The 21516-nt window shown below is 42.4% G+C and overlaps 1 protein-coding gene across 1 annotated transcript; it reads left to right on the top strand.

Moving 5' to 3' along the window:
- The first annotated feature begins 19727 nt into the window (after window positions 1-19727).
- On the top strand, window positions 19728-21005 carry fjx1 (four-jointed box kinase 1). Its single transcript, XM_062421394.1, has one exon. The coding sequence runs from the start codon at window positions 19728-19730 to the stop codon at window positions 21003-21005; it is 1278 nt and encodes a 425-aa protein (XP_062277378.1).
- The last annotated feature ends 511 nt before the right edge of the window (window positions 21006-21516 follow it).

Genomic DNA, 21516 nt, shown 5'->3' with positions numbered 1-21516 from the left:
AACCCGAGGCTTTCAGGTTAATGTGGATACTTGATTTGTATTTTTAGAGAGACCACAGCTGCAAAGTCTACTTTGTGTCAGAAGAACAAAGAGAACATTTTATGGTATTTTTTGTATTTGTATACAGAAAAAGTATACACATGTTGTTGAATATGTAAGATGTATAACACTGTCTCACTGGTTTAGATATATAATATATAACACTTGTATGTATCCCTAAACAACAATCTACCAAATTTGTCAAAGATTTTTTTTAGAAATTGTTAATTTTTTCACTTTCAGAGTTGACAATAACTGTGACCACTGGTGGTGAATACAACCTCCAGGAGGCAAATAATGTCTGACAATGGAGGCCACATGGTACCTTCATCATAAAATTCAATTACACACTCATCCTGTCTGTTTTGTCCACTGGCCGACATTGTAGTGGACTGTTATTTTGGTCACCTTGCCAGACAAACAGAAGCCTGCTGATACCTTCATTCATCGTGTTACTGTAGTAGAAGGGAAACATTTTCTCATGACCCACAGATCATGCTCATCCTGAGCAATGCAGCTATGCTTGCTGGGCTGCATTATAGAAACTTCTCAGTTGGCACCACAGTGGCTGTGGTTGGTCAAAGAGAATTGGCCCCCTGCCCAAAGTGCACAGTAAAAACTCATTAACAAGTACATGAAGGATGTGGAGCAGTCGGCACAACAGATTACCTTGGAGCTATTACACTTAATGACAGGCAGGGAGAAATCCGCTGTTGATTACACATTCGTTACAGAAGGTTTTTCAGAGGCTATTTGTAAAAGTAAACACAGTCCCAAAATGTTGTCTGATCTGTTCATTATTGATAGCTTTAAGTGTGATCTTGTTTGTATTGTGTTTGAGCTCCCAGCTTTCTAACAAGATCAGAAACGATGAAGGCATCTGTCATGGAGCCATGTGGTTTTAATGTTAGGGAATCACCGTGCTATCACGTTCATCCCATTTCTATGGTTACACAGTGGATACAAAGTTCGGGTGCCTTTTTTCCACCATTTAATGGTCTCACTATATCATGGCACAACCTGCCGTCTCCATTAGAAGCCCTAGATGGAAACTAGGCCGTCTGCTTCACAGGTAAGACAGATGCCTGCAGCAGCTTTTCAGCAAAGCCAGCGACAACTGCTGCCAGGACCAGAGTGCCATGACGAGGTGCAGTTTCTTAATTTAATAGTGCAGGACGCCAAATATGCTCTCATTTATGTGCTGTAGTTCACTTATGAAGACAGCTTGTTTTTATGAACTCTTTTGAGGCTAACTTCTAACTCTGCCCAGCTTGTGCTTATGGATATTTATCTGTCCTTATAGAGAGAACCCTAGTCTTGTGTCTCCTTACCTGTTGCCACCTCCCCAGTGGCTCTCTTCCTCTCTCTTCCTGTGTTTGATTGATTGATTGAGTGGAGACAGGTGTGCTGGAGTCAGAGCAGAGCCCCACCAGCTGTTAATCATTCCATAATCAAGACCTCTACTTATACTCAGAAATGCCAAATCCACACTGCCATCGTAGTTTCTACACCAGTCTACGCTTCAAGCCAAGATAACTGTAATTATCCAGTTATCTTGTTGTTGCCTGTTTTCCTGACCTAATCCTGTCTCCTGGTCCCTACAGTTCAGTCTGCTCTGACTCCAGTTCGTCTACTGTCCCTCCTCTTATCAGCCTGGGTTCCCTGCCCTTGATCTTATTCGACTCTGCTTCTCCACACAGATACCACTCCAGACCTAGCCCCAGGTTTCCAGCTACCAGCCTCAATCTCCAGTTTCCACCTACCAGTCCAACCTTCCCCAGGTCTGCATTCCCTTTTTGTTGCATTAATATAAATATATTGTCCCTACCTTATTTCCTCGCCTGTGTCTGCACTTGGTTTCACATGCTCCATCTCCCCTAACACAATCTGGTTAGTGACCTGAAGAATTTGATCGCTCAAATGTGACCCATATCTGATTTGTTTCTGACAATGTGAACAGCACAAGTCGTATTGAATCTGACATTTCCAAATCCGATTCAGGCCACTTTCAAATTTGGTACTGAATCGGATACATATCGGATTTTTTTGAATGCGACCGCAATCTCAGGTCGTATTTAATACGACTTTATTCTGCAGCTAATGCTCCGCATAAAGACATCATTAAAGTATTAATTTTCTTTCTCCTCTTCCTCCTTTCTAACATCACCCGCTCACAAATTTGTCGGCTGCCGCCACACACTGTTTTTAGCATTAGACCATAAATGAGACTACCAGTAACTTCACCGGCTGTTGCCATGTTCGCTTCTGTGAACACTGTTCTGTGCGTGACGTCATTAATGATCAACTGAGCATGCGGGTCACTTCAGGAGCGTGAGCTGTTCACATCGCAGTCCGCAGACAGGCCATGTTTAAAAGTGTAATATGAGCAGCCAAACAAAAAATCGGATTTGAGCAATAAATCGGAATTTAGCATTAAGGCCTGCAGTGTGAACGTAGCCTTAGACTGCCGGGTACCTGGGAGGCTTTTTGTGTGCCTAGAGCCATTCTCTATAATGAGTGGCCAGATTGTTTTAGGCTCCTCACTATCATCTGGAAGAAAGATCCTGAGTTTACCCTGGGAGTAGCTTCCTCACAATTGAAAGACACTTTTAACCCTGTTCCTCCCAGGCCATTCCAGCCTGTTGTGTTTCACCAGAGTATCTCAACTCCTCCCCTCAGCTAGCTCCAATACTGTGTCTTGTGGGGCTAGCCTCCTGTTTGGCTATATCCAGCTTGCTAGCCATCAGCCTGTCTTTGAGTCTGCTAGCTTTGGACCTGCTATCCCAGCCTAGCAGGAGGTTAGCTGACTTGGTGGCAGAGGTGGACTATGGTTAGCAGACATGGAGACAACCTATCCCCAAGACAGCTAGCCTTGTGGTCCCAGAAGGGATGTCCCTGAAGACCATCAGTAGTCTCCTTTCTTGAGGTCTTGCCTCTCCATTTTCCCTGGGTACCAGGTAAGAAGACAGCATGGTCTCAGTGGTTACTCAGCTTATCAGCTTTCTCTGTTACTCTTCACTGCCCCCCCCCCTCAACCTGTCCTGGCATCTCATGGACCACCTGAGCAACTCCATCCATCTGCCCCGTCTTCCAGTCATTGTTTCCCGCTCCCAGGCCATTCGCCTTGGGGTCCTTGCTCTGCCCACTTTGTCTTTGGGCAATCGGCCTACAGAGCCAAAGTCATCCATCACCTTGGTTCTGATCCCTGTCTCCAGTTCACCATCTTGTCAGGCCTACTTCTCTCCCCTGTACCCTTATTTTACTCTGCTTTCCCCCTCATGGATTCCGCTTCAGGTCTATTTTCCTTGCCCCAACTTACCTCAGCTCCCGACTACCAGCCCAAGCTGCAGGTTTCCAGCTGCCAGTCCAATCTTCCCCAGGTCTGGATTTCCTTTTCCTCACTTTAAAATAACGTTGAACAAACATTGTATGTCCAAAACTGTAACTTTTCAAACTATTTTTAATGCTTTTCATTGGTTAAATATTCTTAATTTTGATGAGGGCGGTTTCGGTACTATGATGGGGTCTGAAGCCCGATTGGAGAGGTTCAAAGAGCTCATGGTGGGACATGTGATGTTGTAGCTGGGCAGCCACTGCTCTTTCCAAGATCTTGCTCAGGAACGGAAGGTTGGAGATCGGACGGTAGTTGTTGGGGTCATCTGGGTCCAGGCCTGTCTTTTTGAGTGTTGGGGTCACGGCTGCCAACTTAAAGCTGGAGGGTACCACACCAGAGCCAAGTGAGGCGTTGATGATGTCAACCACCGGGGGGCAGATGGTGGGGAGACAGGCCTTCACCAGGGTCGTGGGTAGTGGATCCAGACTGCAGGATGAAGTCCTGGCTTTGGTCAAGAGGTCGAGGACTTGATCAGCATCCAGCAGGGAGAAGGTGGAGAGGCGGCGCTGTGGTGGGCAGGCAGAAGGATGGTACATGTCCTGCCGAGGTAGTGTGGCCGGCGGGGAGGGTGTAGATGCCTGGAGCTGCTGGTGGATGGTGGCCACTTTCTGGTGGAAAAAGTCCAGGAACCTGGAGCAGAGGTCAGCGGCGTCGGAGGGTTGTGGAGCGTCGGGAGGGTCAAGAAGGCGGTTGATGGTGGAGAAAAGCATTTTCGGATGCTTTTGTTGGCTGTTAATAAGTGTGGAGTAATGGACTGTTTTTGCCTGGGTGAGAGCCTCTTTGTAGCACTGGATGTGGTCTCTGTAGGCTTCGAGGTGGACAGTGAGGCCGGCTCTTTTGTGAAGCCTCTCAAGCCGGCGCCCCGTGGACTTAAGCCTCCGCAGCTCTGGGGTAAACCAGGGAGCGGGGCGGGTGTAGGAGACCAGTTTGGTGGTGAGTGGAGCAACAGAGTCCAGGCTGAGGGCGAGGGCGCTGTTATAGTGTTCCACCAAGCCGTCAGCAGTGCGGTTAGAGGGGTGGATAGCGAGGTTGGCAGCTAGGGTGTTAGCCAGCGTAGGTATACACACACGCTTTGTGTTCCTGTATGTGATAGACCTTTTTGTAGGCTGCTTAGGGAGGGACACTGGGACAGAGAACAGGATGGCTTGGTGGTCGGAGACAGCTGGATCCGTGCAGTAGAGATGGGAGGGGCTTAAGCCAACACAGCACACCAGGTCCAGGGTGTGCCCCTTGGCATGTGTAGGGCCCTGTACATGTTGTTTAATGTCAAAGCAGTCCAACAGTGAGAGGAAATCCACAGCGACGGAACAGCTGCTGGAGTCTACATGGATGTTAAAGTCACCCAGTATGAGAGTAGCTGGGGACATGGGGCAGACTGAGGCCAGCAGGTCCGAGAACTCCTGTAAAAAGCAGGAGGAGGCCTTCGGGGGGCGGTAGACAAGAACCACCTGGAGCTGTGTGGCACCAGACAGCATGAAGTGGAGGCACTCAAATGATGATGTTGTGACTGGGATTTCTTTTAGCGGGATGCCAGTGCGGTGTATAACAGCCAGGCCGCCACCACGGCCGCAGCTGCAAGGCTTTTGGATGTAGGAAGTTTCCACATCCAGAGCATCTCCAAATCTGCCTTCTTTCACCTCCGTAACATTTCAAGACTCCGGCCGTCACTCACCGACTCAGTCACCGAAACCCTCATTCATGCATTTGTTACCTCCCGTCTGGACTACTGCAATGGTGTCCTGTCTGGGCTGCCCAACAAAGCCCTAGACAGATTGCAGTATGTCCAGAACTCAGCTGCCAGGGTGTTAACCCACACCAAGCCCTGGCAGCACATCACCCCCATCCTCAAGAAACTCCACTGGCTGCCAATCAAACAACGCATCAGCTACATAATCCTCCTCTTCACCTACAAATCACTTCACTCACTAGCACCCAAGTACATCACCGACCTCCTCCACCCGTACACCCAGTCACGGTCCCTGCGCTCCACCAGCAAGGACTTACTCTCCACTCCCCGCACCAGACTCTGTGCAATTGCCCCTACCCTTTGGAACACCCTGCCCCCTCCTATCCGTTCCGCTACTTCTCTGTCACAGTTCCAAAAGCACCTCAAAACACACCTCTTCTCTCTTGCCTACCCTCCCTAAACCCCCACCCTGCCCCTACCCCCCTACTCCCACTCTTGTAAAGCAACCTTGGGTACCTTGAAAGGCGCTATATAAATCAAAGTTATTATTATTATTATTATTATTATTATTAAAAAACCCCAGACAGACATAAACGGTGACCAATTGCATTGATTTATGAAAAAAATAAAAATGACTAAGTATGGATATACAAGGTTTCTGCATGATGGCAATGATAAGTACCTTGTTTCTACCTGGCATCTGTTTCCCCGGCTGTGTCTGCACCTGTGTCTGCTCACCTGCTCTGCCCCACATAATACACCAGTCATTTCCCTTTACTAATGCAGTTAAAGAGCAAGAAATAACAAAAAAAGGCAAGATAGGCATGGTGATGATGATAAAAGTTTAGGTGACAAAATATGAAGGAGAAAATTAGGCAAAATTAGCACAAATATACAAGAAGAACATAAACAGTATATATTTGTGCTTTAGGATATCTGCTGATCCTCTTTACAAATGAAACTCTTACATGCTTTTGATTTTCATTTCAACATTTCATACATGCCTATATGTATGTCATGTCCGATTAAGTGAGATACTGTGCCACACGAATTATATTTCACATTACTGCCACTGCCCATACAATACTAGATGCTTCAAAGCATTCTCAGTGCTTGAAATGCATATTATATTCAAGTTACACAAATCTAGCCAGAAACATCTAAAATAGTTTTGGCTCACATATACTCAAGACACAATACAAAAACATCCTGCCTGGCTTTGATTTATCTCTATCTCTTAGTCAGGTCAAATGCATTTACACATAACTTTGTATGAAGCTCTAAATCTTTCTTCCTGAATCCCCACCCAGTAAAGCTATGCAGCAATGGCTGCCCTGGCTGGAAATGACAAAGACTCTGATTTCACATCCCATTACACCCTGTTAATCCCACAGCAAAAGCTCCATCTGGAGGAGATTGCAACAGCAGGGCACCACATTAAACTAAAGATTATTATAGCACCCTCAAGGTTGTCTATAGATAGGATGCTAGAGATACAGAGTGCATATCTGAGCATATGCACATGTATGTGTGACCCAGTGAGCTCCAAACCCATATAATATCCAGCATGCAGTGTAAACTCTTTTAATATGTACCCCCAGAAACATGCTAAACTGTCCAGTTTGTCTCTATTGGATGTAGTCACAGTTTGAGTGTGATTTAAATCTTCTGAAAATCCATAATCAGGAACTTTGTAGAGAAATGTGGGCTTTTTTCTCTGAATCAGAACACAGTTGATCCTTACTAGAAAATAGGAAACAACGTATTTTAATAGGAAGCATCTTCATCCACATTATACCACATGGGAAATATCTGCAAGCCTCAGCTTTTCATGCTTATTCATGCATGCCCAAATATAATTTTTGACAGGTTGTGCAAATATTACACATACTCCTTCTGTCTATAACTGTTTGATCAAGATGTGAAAGTTTGAAAAGCTTATTTTAAATATTGTCTAATAAACAAGAATCCACCCCACCCCCCAACCCCATCTTTGGTAATGAACTGGAGATGTTTTAACAAGGTCACCTTCTCTTTCAATAGTGTGAGTGGGATTGGTCTATGAAAAGTCTTGTGCCAAACAGTCCTGATGATCATAAATATTGTCTAGCCATCTTAGTTTATGGGAAAACTGTAGACTCATACTGAAGCAGAGTATAGCTACAAAGCATTGACATTTTCTTTGTTGAGGGGGGAAAGCATTCAGAGCTGGTAGCAGTACCACTTGAAGCTCCCTCAGTGGCAGGATTGCTGACCAAGCTCCCTGTTTGGAAGACAGCAACATGCTGAGAAAAGAAAAAAAGTCCCTCTTATAATGGAAACCTCAGAGAGACATGGAAGAAACAGCAAATGAAAGTATGCATTCAAGAGGAAAGAGGAGACTTTCCGTTAGCCCTGGGTACAGGTTCCAACTGGGTGTCATGAGGTCTCCAAAATGAGACACAGTGTCCTACAGACCTGACTTTTGTTTGTTAGAGAACTGCATTTCCTTCCCTTTGCCTTTGTTTCATGATAAAATGACCCATGTGTCATTGCTACCAAAGAATAGCCACACAGCCAATGAACCAGACAACTGTCTGACACAGAGAGTTTGTTTTGGTACACCATGGCAACGAGGTTTCTGTTTTGGACATCACTTTTTTTTTAATTTGATTTTTTTTTTTTTTTTTTTTTTTATTCTCTTCCTGTCAACACATCTGAAGCATCAATGCCGCAACATTATGGTCAGTCAGAGAGATATAGGTCGGATAGGAGAAAGAAAAAAGAGAGTGCGTTATAAAAAGCAGTTGAGGTCAGAGTGAGAGACCAGAATTGGAACCATTAAGCTACTTTAAAGTGGAAAACACCCACAAAAAGTCCATTAACATAAATCCAACATTTTACAGCACATCACCTATGCGCTCCAACGCTCTTGATCCTTTCCAACTTTGCTGCTGGTGAGCAATTTCTCTTCTCTGTGTTTTGTTAAGTGTTTCTACTGGTTTCAGTTCCTGAGGAGTCTCCAGACAGGAGCCAGTGATCTCAATCTGTTCTCAGTGACATAAGCAGCATTTTGTGTGAGGAATGGAAAACTTGACAGGAGGAATTCACAGTTTTATAGAACAGTGCTACTTAATGAGGATTCAAATGGAAAGCAAACAAGAGAGAGATCATGCTCATTGTGCGGGATGTCAGCATGCAGGGTGTAGATGTGGGGCTCTGCCCTCTTGATAGTTGATCTCTTGTCTGTATTTATAGTGACATTAATATTGGATTCAGTTTATGGGAGGGTTTGTTGCTCAGCAGCCACCACAATAATGTTGGATCCAGGGTGGCATCCTTTTCTGCCATGCCGAATATTAGGCCTCACAATGTCATGCCTTAGTGCAATTAAATGGGATATAGTTTAGGAACAAAAGTCAAATATTGTGATCATGTGCACAATATAAATAAAATCACAAAATATGTATTGGTGAATGGAAATATGTCATTATTTCCCTGGTGTTGTTTGCAAAACCATGGTGATTTATGTATATCAGCTGAAACAGCATCTAAGGCCATATAAATACGTTTTTCAGTTGTTGCTTTTTTTAGTAGCTGACCCATATGAAATTACATACAGTACCGGTCAAAAGACACACTTTCTCATTCAAGTGAATGGGAAGTCCATGGATCATTTAAAGTATCAGCTTACACACTTATGTCATGTTTTTACTAACTGGCTTTTAACTGGCTTCTGTATTCACTATGCACCTGGCTGTTATATGTAAAAAGTGAGTAAAAAAGTATATGCCTTTTTTTAAATTAATGCATTTTATTTTTGTCTGAGTATTTTATGGAGCACCTTTGGTCAATAACTTTGTGTTCAAATAGCTAAGAAGTTGTAGGTCTGCTCAAACATTTGATAGAGGTAATTTTGTGTCATGATATCTGGTCAAAAACAAAATCTATTTAACCCAAACTTTTTGGGCAATCTTTACTACTTGTATAAGGCATATAATGCACAAAACCATGTTGCGCTGTGGTTGCTTGATACAGGCCATGTTAGTGTATAACCAACAAAGAAAAACACAAAAACGAAATCACTGCTCACATGAGAGATCCTGCTGGAGATGTTTTTGAAGTTAAGTTAGATTTTTTTCATCTTGTACACTCCTCAGAGGGTTCATTGAACAGAATGAGTCCCTAACATGTTTTTAAAAACATTTTGTACATGTACTAATGTTTTTTGAAAATATGCTCAACCAAATGGTTGAGATGACTCAATAGGGTAAAGCTAAATGCTAATTCTAACCAAAGTAAATCACCTAATGTAATGTTAATAAATGTCAGGAATGCTGTCAGGTTATGAAATATACTGTATTAAGTTGGTTAGACCAATGAATTGTTAGCATTGCAATTTTGCAACTTAAAAAACGTACAAAACACTTAGATTAGGCCTACATAGTAAGTAATAGTAAGTAATGCATTTTAATGACCTGAGCAATTGTGATGCATTAAATTGTGATGCAAATAGCTTCATTATTGATTACAACTGAAAAAAAGTTTTCTTTCTTCCTGCATTCAATGCAAACACTGCATTCCATACCTTTTCATACAAACATATTTTATGGATCACAAATGTCATTTGTATGTATTTTGTCTACTTTTAAATTAATCAAATGTACATTTGTTTTGTTTTTTAATCATTTTGATGGCACCCAATTCATGGGTTTAGGATGTTCTGTTTGATATCTGTTTTTAAAATGTAGATGAAAAATAATCTTAAAACCTTTTACACAGTGCATTTCGTGCATAATGCAAATGCGGTTCATGGATATTTAAATACAAATGTAGCTCAGCAAATAATTTGTCAATTTCTTCAATTCATTACAATCTGTGGAATTCAGAAGTTAACCAAAATCAATAAAAAAAAATGTCATTATTTTTAAAATGCCGATTATTTCATCTTGAAATTTCTAACTTTTACATAGTGTATTTAATTAATTATTATTTATAATTCCGGGTCAATAAGAAAAAAAATCTATGTTATATGTTGTCATGTCACCCTAACAGGTAGTAAAAGCAAAGGAATATTTGTTATACCAATTTCTTGGTTTGACCTACAGTGCTAACATGTAATGACAATGTATAATGTAATACATAATGTGTACAAATAGACACAATCACAAATGTTTTTCTGTGAATACTTTTCTCTTTCCTGTGTTTCATTTTAGCACCAAGTCTTAACCTTTATCTGTGCCCATACTCGGAGTAAAAAGAGCAAAAAGAGCAGGAGCAGACTACCTAAAATTCCTAAAAGTTCTACAGAAGAGAGATGATATGTGCACAGTAGCCTCTAGTGGCAAAGTATGGAAATGCATTATTATTACAACTATTGGATAAGTAGGACTTGACCACACAACAAACCACAAAGCAATGTGTACGTCAGGGCGGTTACATTTAAGTCACCCAAAACCTTGTGGAATGGTAAAGTTTGGTTGAGCTTCAGAAGAAAAATCTGTGTACAACAAAACTACAGACTAGCCTACTTAAAAGATTTCATCATTTCTCAAATTAAACATTATGTTTCAGGGCATTTTCACACAGCAGTATGTTTTATTTATGCTACAGTTATGAAGTCTCTGTAAATCAAATTCTGCACATTTAACAAAATAACTTTCTGCCACTTTATTTAAATTATCAGCCCCATATTTAGAGGAAACAGCAGCCTTTGGGACATAAATGTTCCTGTTCAAAAATAGGCTCATATAGAGTATATGGATTTGTGATAGAATTTACATAATTGTGTGTGTGTGTGTGTGTGTGTGTGTGTGTGTGTGTGTATGTGTGCGTGCGTGCGTGCGTGCGTGCGTGCGTGCGTGCGTGCGTGCGTGCGTGCAGTGCATGTGTGTATGTATGTATGTATGTCCATAAGAGACAGCGGCAAACTCAGAATAAGAAGGAGCAATTAAGTGTAAAAGAAAAGAAACAATCAAACCTAACAAGAACAGAGAGTGTCAAAGCTCTTTTAAGTTAACAATTTCCGAAAATGACTAGACTCACTATCAACTTTGTTGGCTATGCATTTGTAATTTCTCTGGCATTCAACTACTTCGTCAGAGATAAAGTTAATTTTAGAAAGCCTTTGATCCTCACAAATTCATGGCTCTTGTTCCAAATGTTCCAGTGTACAAGCCGTGGTGTTGAAAGGCCTGGACTTAATTAGCAGAATGTCAAAGAGAGGAGCATTAATCTTGGAACAATCCTCAAGTAACATAACCATAAACTTAGAAAATAATCTGATCTTGGATCAAAACATGTTATTCCAAGATATGTCAGACATCTTGCCAGAAATAGCACCATGCTCTCAAGTAACTGATAAATCCTCCTGATAGCTGAGGATGTGTTTCTGTCTCTAATAAATGTACCCTTACAGAACTGTTACATCATGCATTGCTCACACTGATGTCTGCCCTCCTACAACGTTGGCAGCAGATGATTATCACACATAGCATGGTGTAGATTGTGTGATGGTGTAAGGTACATGTATCCTCACATCAGTAAGTGTAATGTGTGAGTAAATGTGCAAAATTGGCCCTGACCATAAAGCGGACATTGCAGATTGCATGAATGAATAGGTTTGCTGTCCAAACTGTGAAGCATAAATGTGTGTGTGTGGGTGGACTTAATGGTGGAATATTTAAAGCAAAGATCAATGAACAATTCTTTGAAATTCATTTTTAAAATGGATATTCACACAGAAGCAGTTGCATAATTCAAAAGTGAACACAGATAGCCAAAAAGCTCATTTTGAACAAGAAGCCAAGGCTGGACATCAATCGTCAAGCTGTCAACCAAAGTAAATAAAAGAGTACTTTGAGTCCTCGGCAATATGCAGTAGCAGTACAAATAGTTTGTCCTTTCATGTCATCTCTGAAAATAAATGTGGTGTGAACTGCAAGGAATTTAAATGTTTCAAGAGAGTGGGGGTCTTCAGGGGAAGAAACATGTTGTTGTTTATCCTCTGTTGTTAATCCTCACTCCCTCTAGAGGGAGTCAGACCCCACAAATCTATGAAAACGCCTTTCAAGGGAAGCATGAGAAGAATCCAAAGTAGCTTTTATAGACTCATAAAGAAGCTTAATGTGGAAGAGATGTCTTTTTTCTCTCTCCTCTGAACCCCTTCAGCCGGGTCACAAGCACCTGCACAGATCAAGGTGAAAAGAAAAAAAAAACATGTACCGTAGCACATCACTTTCTAGGGTTTCATATGAAGTGCTTCCCATCGTCCTTAACTTCATCTGTTAAGGAACATATTGATGTGCTGTAGCAAGCATCAAAGTGGACTTGAGATGTCCACAGCTAGAATCTCAGTGGGAGAGAAATGTAAGTAGTAAGCACCGGACTGGAACAGGACACCGTAACTAATCACTCTGATCTCATTTTATTATTTATATTCCCACAGCTGGGTGAGGGCTGGCTGTTTGATCAATTCTCTAGCCCCTTCTTTTATCAGCAACGAGCCACTGCCACTACCCACTACGTTAAATTATTCAATTGGGTCTGCTTTGTTGTTAATAGGAGTGATCATTCTTGCTTAAACGGCATAATGTATGCACTGACAGCCAACAGTGATACAAACCTGTCCCAAGGGACACAAATCTATCAGTAGCAAGCATCTATCTGCCATATTAGAGATTCCAGGCACCAGTGAAGCATAGGCAAGTAAAATATACTCTACATCAAGGCCCACAGAAAAAGCCCTGTTCCACAAGGCCAAAGACATAAATGATCAGAGCTCTATCCGCTCTACAGCCAACTTCCAGTGGAATAAAGCTGATAGCAAATGGCCAGATTGTCAAGCCTCCTCTCTAGGGTTTTATATAGAGGAAAAGCTTTTTTCTTGTCTGCTTTTACTGGCTTTAGGCATAGAAAGACAAGCAGGATGTTGTTTTTATGCTGCACAGTTCAGACATAAACAAAGATTCAAAGATAAGAGGGATTATTCATGATTCAGACACACTGTGCCAAAAACACAAAGTTGATATATAGCAACTTGATTTTCATGTTATATGTTTTTATAACAAGATTTACCTAACGGCCCATATGGCGAGCTAATTTGGAGTGTTAGGCTGTTGTGAGTAAGGCTTTCTGTATTTTTGTTGTACTTGCAGTGGTTGTCTGGAAGACTTTTCCATGTGGCTCGTTTTTATGTTTGTTTATCCTCCCCCCACTAGGGTCTTGTCAACACTACCAGCCTCGTGGATAGGAAAAGGTCAAAATGCCAAGTCACTCATGCGTCCAGGATTCAGGCCTGTTCCTCTCCTTAACGCTCTAATACTGCTATTACTACATCTATGAGATGTTAATAAGAAAAGGGGGATGCAGGTGTGAGGAAGACATATCAGAGAAGTTCTTGGCTTTCATTTGAAGGTTTAAATAACAGAAGCATTTCAGATGTTTCTGGGTAATAAATGTATTTTATGTAATTAAAAAGGTATTTAAGGTGTAATAGACATTTAACCAATATGTATATATTATAGAATATCTTAGATCCTCACATATCATCATATATTTATGCCCTATGCATATAGCAAATAAATAACCTACTACACAGGCCTGAAAATGGGAATTTAGACTGTAAAATCAACCATTTGAAATATGGACAGTGTTTTTCTCCTATCTATATTCTTACTACTCGCATTATGATCTACAGAGCAAAATGCCCCGAAATCAATTTAGCCTTAGAGTTAACAACGCTGAGCATGGTGCAGAAACAAAAAAGAATGGCTTATCTGGAGATTATCTGAAGATTCTTTAAAATAAATCATGCTGATATTCATCTCCATCCATCTGTTCAAAAGAATGCAACTGAATTCCCTCTACGCTCTGTGTACGATAGAGCCATATGCTGAAAGGGCTAAATGTTTTTCATTAGTGGTTGCTTCAGCTGGTTTGAAATCTGGGGAGTTGAAAAAGAAAGTGCATGCAAACCACAGCACTCCTCCCTCACATAGGCACAAGATTCATTACAATGTGATATGATGAGAGTGAGCACTTCATGCTGCAAGCTCCTTTAAACTTGAGGCTGCTAAATGTTTCACTGAATCGTTAGGAGGACATTCAGCCGCCATCTCTAATCTTAACTGACGGTGTGACCCTCAGAGAGCTGGGGCAAAGCCATATCACACAGTGCATTTCATCTCAGAAAGAAATACACCAAGGCTTTGAATGTCATGACTCTCCTAATAATGATCAGATGTTCTTAAGCTCTCCCTTTAGCCAATTTAAAGGCAAGCCTCACCACAAAGCATTGAGCACTCTTGAGTCAATAAGCCAGTTAGCAGAAGGGAAAGTAAAAAGAATTCAATTCTTGATTTATTTAATAGGGGATTTGGCATAGCAGGTCAGGGGGTGTAATCCAGGAGATTGGACACTGATTCTTTAATCGAGTGGCTAGACAGTACATCTCTTTCCTCCCCTCCTGATTTTGCTCTTGCAAGCAGGTCTCCCCTGTGTAGCACTGAATTTCAATGGCCCACTCCTCAGCTGGTTAAAAATCCCCCTAGTTTTACTGCTGCAGCATGGCAACCAGATGGAGATGAGGAGTATGTTACATAAAACAAGACTAAGAGAGTAATTTAGTATTCATTAACAATAACACATTCATTAGCAAATTGCAACTGCCCATTCATTTCTAAAAAAAACTTGAGACTGCTTATAAGGAAATTGGCAAAGGCAGACTAATGAAACCGCAGTGAATGGTTGAAAAAAAAAAGGCAGCAGTTTGGTGGCTGTGTGCCATGCACAGGTCCCAGCAGTGCAGCGGATCTCTCTTTCTAGCAACAGCTTCAGTTTGATTCTGCATAGGCTGCTGGGTTCTGCTCACTGCCTCCGAGACCCCAGTTTCTGTCTAGATAAAGCTAGGAGGGAGACTGTGTTGTGGCTTTTAAAAAAAGCATCACCCTGAGTAAATTGCATAACCTTTTATGCTCATTCACAAGCAACATCTGCCCTAATAATAGAAGCCAAGAAAATATAGTGCGCAAGTCCATTCTGTACAATTTATGCACTATTCCAAAGCGTTAGTTTGAGATAAGTGTTGAGATAAGTGCTGACAAGAGTGCGTCTCTACTAAGGGAAATGTCTTATCTGTCTCTTGAGTCTTTATTATAATGGTGCATCCTCTACTGCAAGTCTAGCACTTCCAAACTTTGTCTTTCTGAGATGAGAGAAGATTTTAAACAGATGGCAATATTCTACTTCCTGGATTCAAGGCAGGTATTGATAGTACCGCGTGCATATGTAGACTACTCACCACTAGAATACAAACTCTCCTTGCCATTATCTGCTGCACTCACTTTGTTTTACAATCTAAAAGTGCACACACATGTCCAAAGACCACACACTCTTGCACACTGACATCTTCATCATACATATAAACCAGGAGACGATGAATTCATCCCAATGGATCTCCCCCCCGCCCTGTCCCTGAATCCCTGAGCATGAGTAATTGTCAGGCCCTGTGAAATAATCGTAGCTTTCAACGCTAATGGAAGCCCAGCACATTCATTATTCAGTCCAGGAAACGGAGTGCTGCAAAGTGTCAAGGGACCTATGAGTTATTGCTCAGCGTGAACTAACCTTAGACTATGAGGGGAAGTGACAGAAGCTCACTGCACTTTCTCCTCCTCTGTCCCCTCATCCCCTTTCTCCTTTGCCTCCCCCTGTCCATCTGCACTGGCAGGCAGGCACCACACAGAGAACCCGAGATTGTGGCACAGCTGTGGTGTGGTCAGACGGCCAGTGATGGATGTACTGTGTCTTTGCGGACAGAATGACAGACGGTCTGGGCTCTCTTGTGTCACTGCAGCGTTTGACCACGGACAGCCATGACTGGTGTGGAAAAGCTTTCTCTGTGTTACGGCCCTTTGGGGACTGCTGTTGGATTTACGAGGAAAGAGGAGGGAGGAATGCGGCAGAAGGTGGGAGGGGGCGCTCAGAGGTTCGCTGACCTGCAGATAACACATGGCAAGAAACAGATAGGTTTGATATGTAGACATGCCAGCACTTGTGCTCAGGGAAAGCGACACCCTGAGCTGTGGTGCCGCAGACTGAGCCAGTCAATACAGTCGCTCTCCTAAAAAGCAACACACATCATACAGAATTCCAGCAATGCACTTAAGCCTTCTTCATTTCCCATGTCTAGACCCTGGAAGTCTTAGTCTTGTTACTTAGCTTTAAAGTGAAAGTGAGGGTGGACCAAGGTGAAGCAGGATTTTTAAAACAGGACTAGAGAGCAAGTAGAAAGAAATCACACCATGCTGATGAACACACATGAAATCAAAATTGTAAGTGTCCTTTCAGTAGTCTTCTATTTGTATTTAGTATAGCTGTTTAGTACCCTAATTATATACATTTCTGGGTCACAGGCACACAACAATGCAATTTGCAATGGTTAATTTGTTTTTAACAGCTCTTAACACTGGATGGAAAAAAACACACCTCCTCAAGGACCCACTCTTTTGTCTGCCATGTTAGAAAAACATGCTCACCTCTACTCCACTACACAAGCCACTTCTCAAGATTGTTGGACTTATAAATGCCGCTCCACTCATGCACAACCAACCCAGGGATCTTTCGTTCCCTCTGGACTGCCACTGCTGCCAATCTGCTTTGCAGAATCAAACACTAGCTGGGAATTGAATAAATTATTCTGCTGATGGCAAAAAAACCCTCCTCAAACTTGCACAGCAGACGTGACAGTCGGAAGAGCAATAGGTTCACATCAGAATAATTCCACCTGTCTGCCTATAAGAAGTCGATTCCTATTCGCCCCTGCAAACAAGCTGATAAAAGCTATACTAATTCGCTCTATAAAGTAACATGAATATCAATAAGATGACAGTTTCAGAGCTGCAGGTGTTTAAAACATGCATTAGTGGACTTTTAGTTCACTTGATGCAATTGAGTATTCTTGTCAGGAGCTGTCTTTTCGACTCAGGCAATTTAGCATGCTAGCATGATGCTATTAAAATGACCCAATTAATTTGATTAGGAAACTTAAAGGTTCAAGATACAGAGTGCGAAAACATGAGACAAATGGTAAAGAGTGTGGGTGGATGCTAATGAGGAATCATTTAATGAGGGAGGTGTATTTAAAGGTGTTTGTGTGCATGCATGTTACATTTGGTTGAACAAAAGCTTTGGATGAGGATGAAACGAGCAGGAGCTGACTTTATTGTGCCCTGGGTGTTAGAAGGAAAATGATCAAATACTTAGCAGCAGTAACTGAAATAACAGGTCTTTATGAATACAGAACAGGTATGTGAACAATGAAATACTGAGAAATACTGAAATAAATGTTTGACATAGGCTTGTTTCATGGCAAAGAAAACTGGTGATCCATGGGAGAACACTATGAGATACAGCTGAAGGCTCTAGAAAAAGCTAGTGAGTTGGACTTGTATTGAGATTGTTTCTTTGTTGTCAATGTTTCATGTACAGGCATTGAAGATGCAAGAAACTGAAGGAAATTATTTGTGCGCATCTGCTGTATGTGAAGATGATATTCTTTAAAAATAAAAGCAACTTTTCAAAATCCATTAAATTGATCATTATTTACATGTAGAAAATGCCCTTCAGGTCATATTTTAGATTATTTGAAATGCCTCAAAATATTATGTCAGCCTTAAAATAATATTTGGTGGGATTGTAGGAACAGCCGGATCATTTCCAGGTCTGAAGCTGTTATAGTATTTAGAGAATAAGTTCACAGTTCTTCAAGTCTGTTCTAAAATAATTGTGAGTTGCTGTAAGTACTCCTTATGTTCATACTGGCCATTAAGAAATTCCATCATAATGCACTTTCAATGTAAGTGATGAGGGACAAAATCCACAGTTTTCCCTCCATGCAAAAAATGTATTTAGAAGCTACAGATATCCAAATTAGTCAAATTAAATCAATATCCTTCAAAGTTACTGTCTTTTTAGAGCCAGGTGCTCTCTTTTTGTAACTATTCTTCCACAGCAACTGAACAAGAAAACAGGGTTAGGGTTCCATTGAGTGAAAAAGAAGAAAAAACACTAAAGGAAGATATTCACTTTATTTGACTAACTCATACTGTTAATGCATCAGATTATCTTCAAATAAACATTTAAATTGTTTTTTCTTAAAACAAATAATGTGGATTTTGTCACCCATCATGAGATGGTCAGTATGAAGAGAACAGGAGGAACAGCAAGCAAAATCTCATATTGGAACCTGGCTATTGTTTAACACTGCGTTAATCCTTTAATCCGAGTCTTTGCATCCACATCAGAAGAGCAGTGTAAGAAATAGTTGACATTTTAATACATATAGCCAAAAAGTATTTGGTTGATTGAAGTAAACTAAAATAAAGACATCATTTGTAGTATTTAGTTGCAATAATTTCCATTCAGTAAGTGGTTGTATTCAGTGACTCCCTGTCCCTATCTTCACTTCTTGCATATTTCAGGGACCTCAATGCCTTCAGCCTGGTCTTCAGCAGTGAAACACAAGATCAGCTGAATGATGGTCAGGTGACTGAATTGGGCAGCCAGGAACATTCCACTATTTAGGTATAAATGGTTGCCTTGTCTGCACGTTTAGGATCACAGTCCTGCTATGTAGTCTTACAATTGGGGGAGTAAAGAACACCCTCAAACAGCTTTAAAGCTGGAAGTCAGCATTTTAACCACACAGTGATACTTTCATTTCAAATCGAATGTGCTAAAGTACAGAGCCAAGCAATAAAGAAAAAGTGCTGATACTACTTAGTGGGCTACATTCTGTGATTTATTTTAATTACAAACTGATGGGAAAAATGGGAAATGGGAAAGATGGGCGAATGTTTCGCACAAATTTGGGCAAACTGAGTTCAGGCACGCTCACCTTCCACTCCATCCCTTCATGCCTTTGCCTCACTGACATAGATGTTCCGCTTGGTGGCACGGGCACGAAATATAATTTGTTTAAAATGTTGACATTATATATTTCTGCCCTATTTATCAATTATCATAATGGCTGCCTCTGCCAGTACCACACGACCCTGTAACAGCGAGTGCGCGCACACGCACACAGAGGAAAAGAGAGGAAGAACGCAGAGCGGTGCACTTGCTCCGCTATTCTCTGAACCCTCCTTCCCACGATCCGCCCACCATCTCGGGACTGAAGTCACGTGTCTCGTCGTCTAGTGTCTCTCTGCGAGCCTACACCACCACAAATCAAACTCACCCAGCGCCCGGTGCAGAGAGATTGGATGATGACAAACGGAGAGGTGTCCGCGGACAGAAAGTCCACACGACGCCAGTGGGCTACAACGGATAGCGATCAATAAAGGATATCCGCTGCAGTGACTCGAAATGCTCGCTCTGTTTCCCGCAGAGGAGGGATATGACAAGGTCTTCTGAACAGGACGGGAGATGAGATTCACACTGTTTCGGAGACCCTCTTCCTGTGATCTCAAACAGTCCGCTTGTGAGCCGCCGGGCTTGCTGGGTGTACGGGACACAGAGCGCACAGCTCGCAGCCTCTCCAGCTCATCTGTGGGTTGAAGAAAATTTGTTAGTTCTGTTCTGATTTCCATCTGTTGGAGCTCTCTGTGGGGACGGGTGGTCTTCACCATGAGGGCTGTTTCAGCAAACTTCTTCGCTCTGCTCTTCCTGTGCGCCTTTGCAAGTGTTTTCTACGTCTGGAGCGCACTGGAGAACCGTGTTGAGCGACACAAACGGATGTTCTCGGTACCAGGCGGAGGGTCTTTCTACCCAAGCCTCCCCGTGGACCTCTCTGCCAAAACTTTCCGGGCATTGCTCGCTGTCCCACCGGCACAAAGACCGCACTTGGGGGGCAGACTTGAGGCTCTCAACCTCACTGATATCTCAGTAGGAAGTCGAAATTACCATATGAATGGGGATAACAAGAGGTCAACACAGCGGGAGGGCCCGGTCAAGTTAGGCTCCCCTGTGGAGGATGGGATATTTTGGAGTAAATGGCTGGAAGAACTCCTCCCTGTGGGCTTCACGGAGGAATATGCTCGGACTTGGCGAGAAAGAGCGAGGACACACCGGATAGTGAAGCTAGAGTCTGGATGCGGCAGGATATCCAATCAGCTCGCCACTTTTGCAGATGGGACCAAAGCGTGTGTGCGTTACGGGATAAATGCAGATCAGGTGCAAGGCGAAACTTTGACATATTACCTTGCCAGTTTGCTAGGCATCACGAACCTGCCTCCTTTAATACTATCTCAATTGAACACTTACAGTGAACAATGGGCGGCTGTCAGAACACGGATAGATAGTTTACAGTGGAGTGACCGAGCCGTGGTCTCTCTGACCGAATGGGTCTCCAATCTGACCGGGGTGGTCACACCTGCGCCGCTCAGACAGGAGAGCAGCGGGCTGCATCCTGCGCTGGAGGAGCTTCGGAACAAGACGACGGTTGAGCTGTTGGAGCTCGTGCAGTGGACCGACCTTATCATATTCGACTACCTGACTGCAAACTTCGACAGACTTGTCAGCAATCTGTTCAGTCTGCAGTGGGATTCGCGCGTAATGGAGAGGGACACCAACAACCTCCTGAAAACACCAGGTGGTGACCTCGTATTCATTGACAACGAGGCTGGACTCGTGCACGGGTTTCGGGTGTTAAACATGTGGGAGAAATATCACAATACAGTGCTGAGCTCTGTGTGTGTGTTCAGAAAAAGGACCGCGCAGCTCGTGGCGGAGCTGCACAGGCGCAGAGACTCCAGGAAAAGACTGCTGGAGCTCTACAGAGACAGCGAGCCTTTGTCCCTGGAATTAGGATTTCTCTCAGATGAACACGCCGGTGTTCTCCAGGACAGGATAGACAGATTATACAAACACATTTTGTATTGCAAAGGGAAGTACAGCCAGCTGTGAACATCCAGTACGCAGAGGCCATGGATGGTCTGCACAGTATTAGTAATGCATACGCACCTGTGCTAAACGGATGCGCATTACACATAACTGTCTTGAATATCAAGCTGAACTACCTCTTGTGGACAGAATGTGATGCCTACTTTATAAATAAGAAAATTTGACACATGTTTATAAGCTCCCTGCTGAGATTTTCACTGTATGTCTCACTAAGAGGAATGGTTAAGGACAGTTTATCCTGCCTTACTTCACTCCACCTGAATAGGAAAACACGTAAAGAGTATAGGCTATACTTGTGACTAGGGTATCATAATGCAGCCCTTCATATGTGTGTTTGGATTCTTGCCTTGTGTTCAATAATCTTAAAGATAAACTCCTAAGCCTTAATATAAGTCGACTCTCGAATACTGTATTTCTGTTGACATCTGGCTCGCTTTTTATAGAAAATCGTTTGCACAGTCGGTTGTCATAGCCAGCACCTGCACTCCTGTAATTGTGTTTGGATTATATATTC

Source organism: Scomber scombrus, chromosome 6 (assembly GCF_963691925.1).
Source record: "Scomber scombrus chromosome 6, fScoSco1.1, whole genome shotgun sequence".
Taxonomy (NCBI): domain Eukaryota; kingdom Metazoa; phylum Chordata; class Actinopteri; order Scombriformes; family Scombridae; genus Scomber; species Scomber scombrus.
This window is presented reverse-complemented; position numbering and strand designations above follow the sequence as displayed.

Bases quoted from the DNA above. Each gene is read 5' to 3' on its own strand.
- fjx1 (XM_062421394.1), top strand. From the start codon at position 19,728: ATGAGGGCTGTTTCAGCAAACTTCTTCGCTCTGCTCTTCCTGTGCGCC.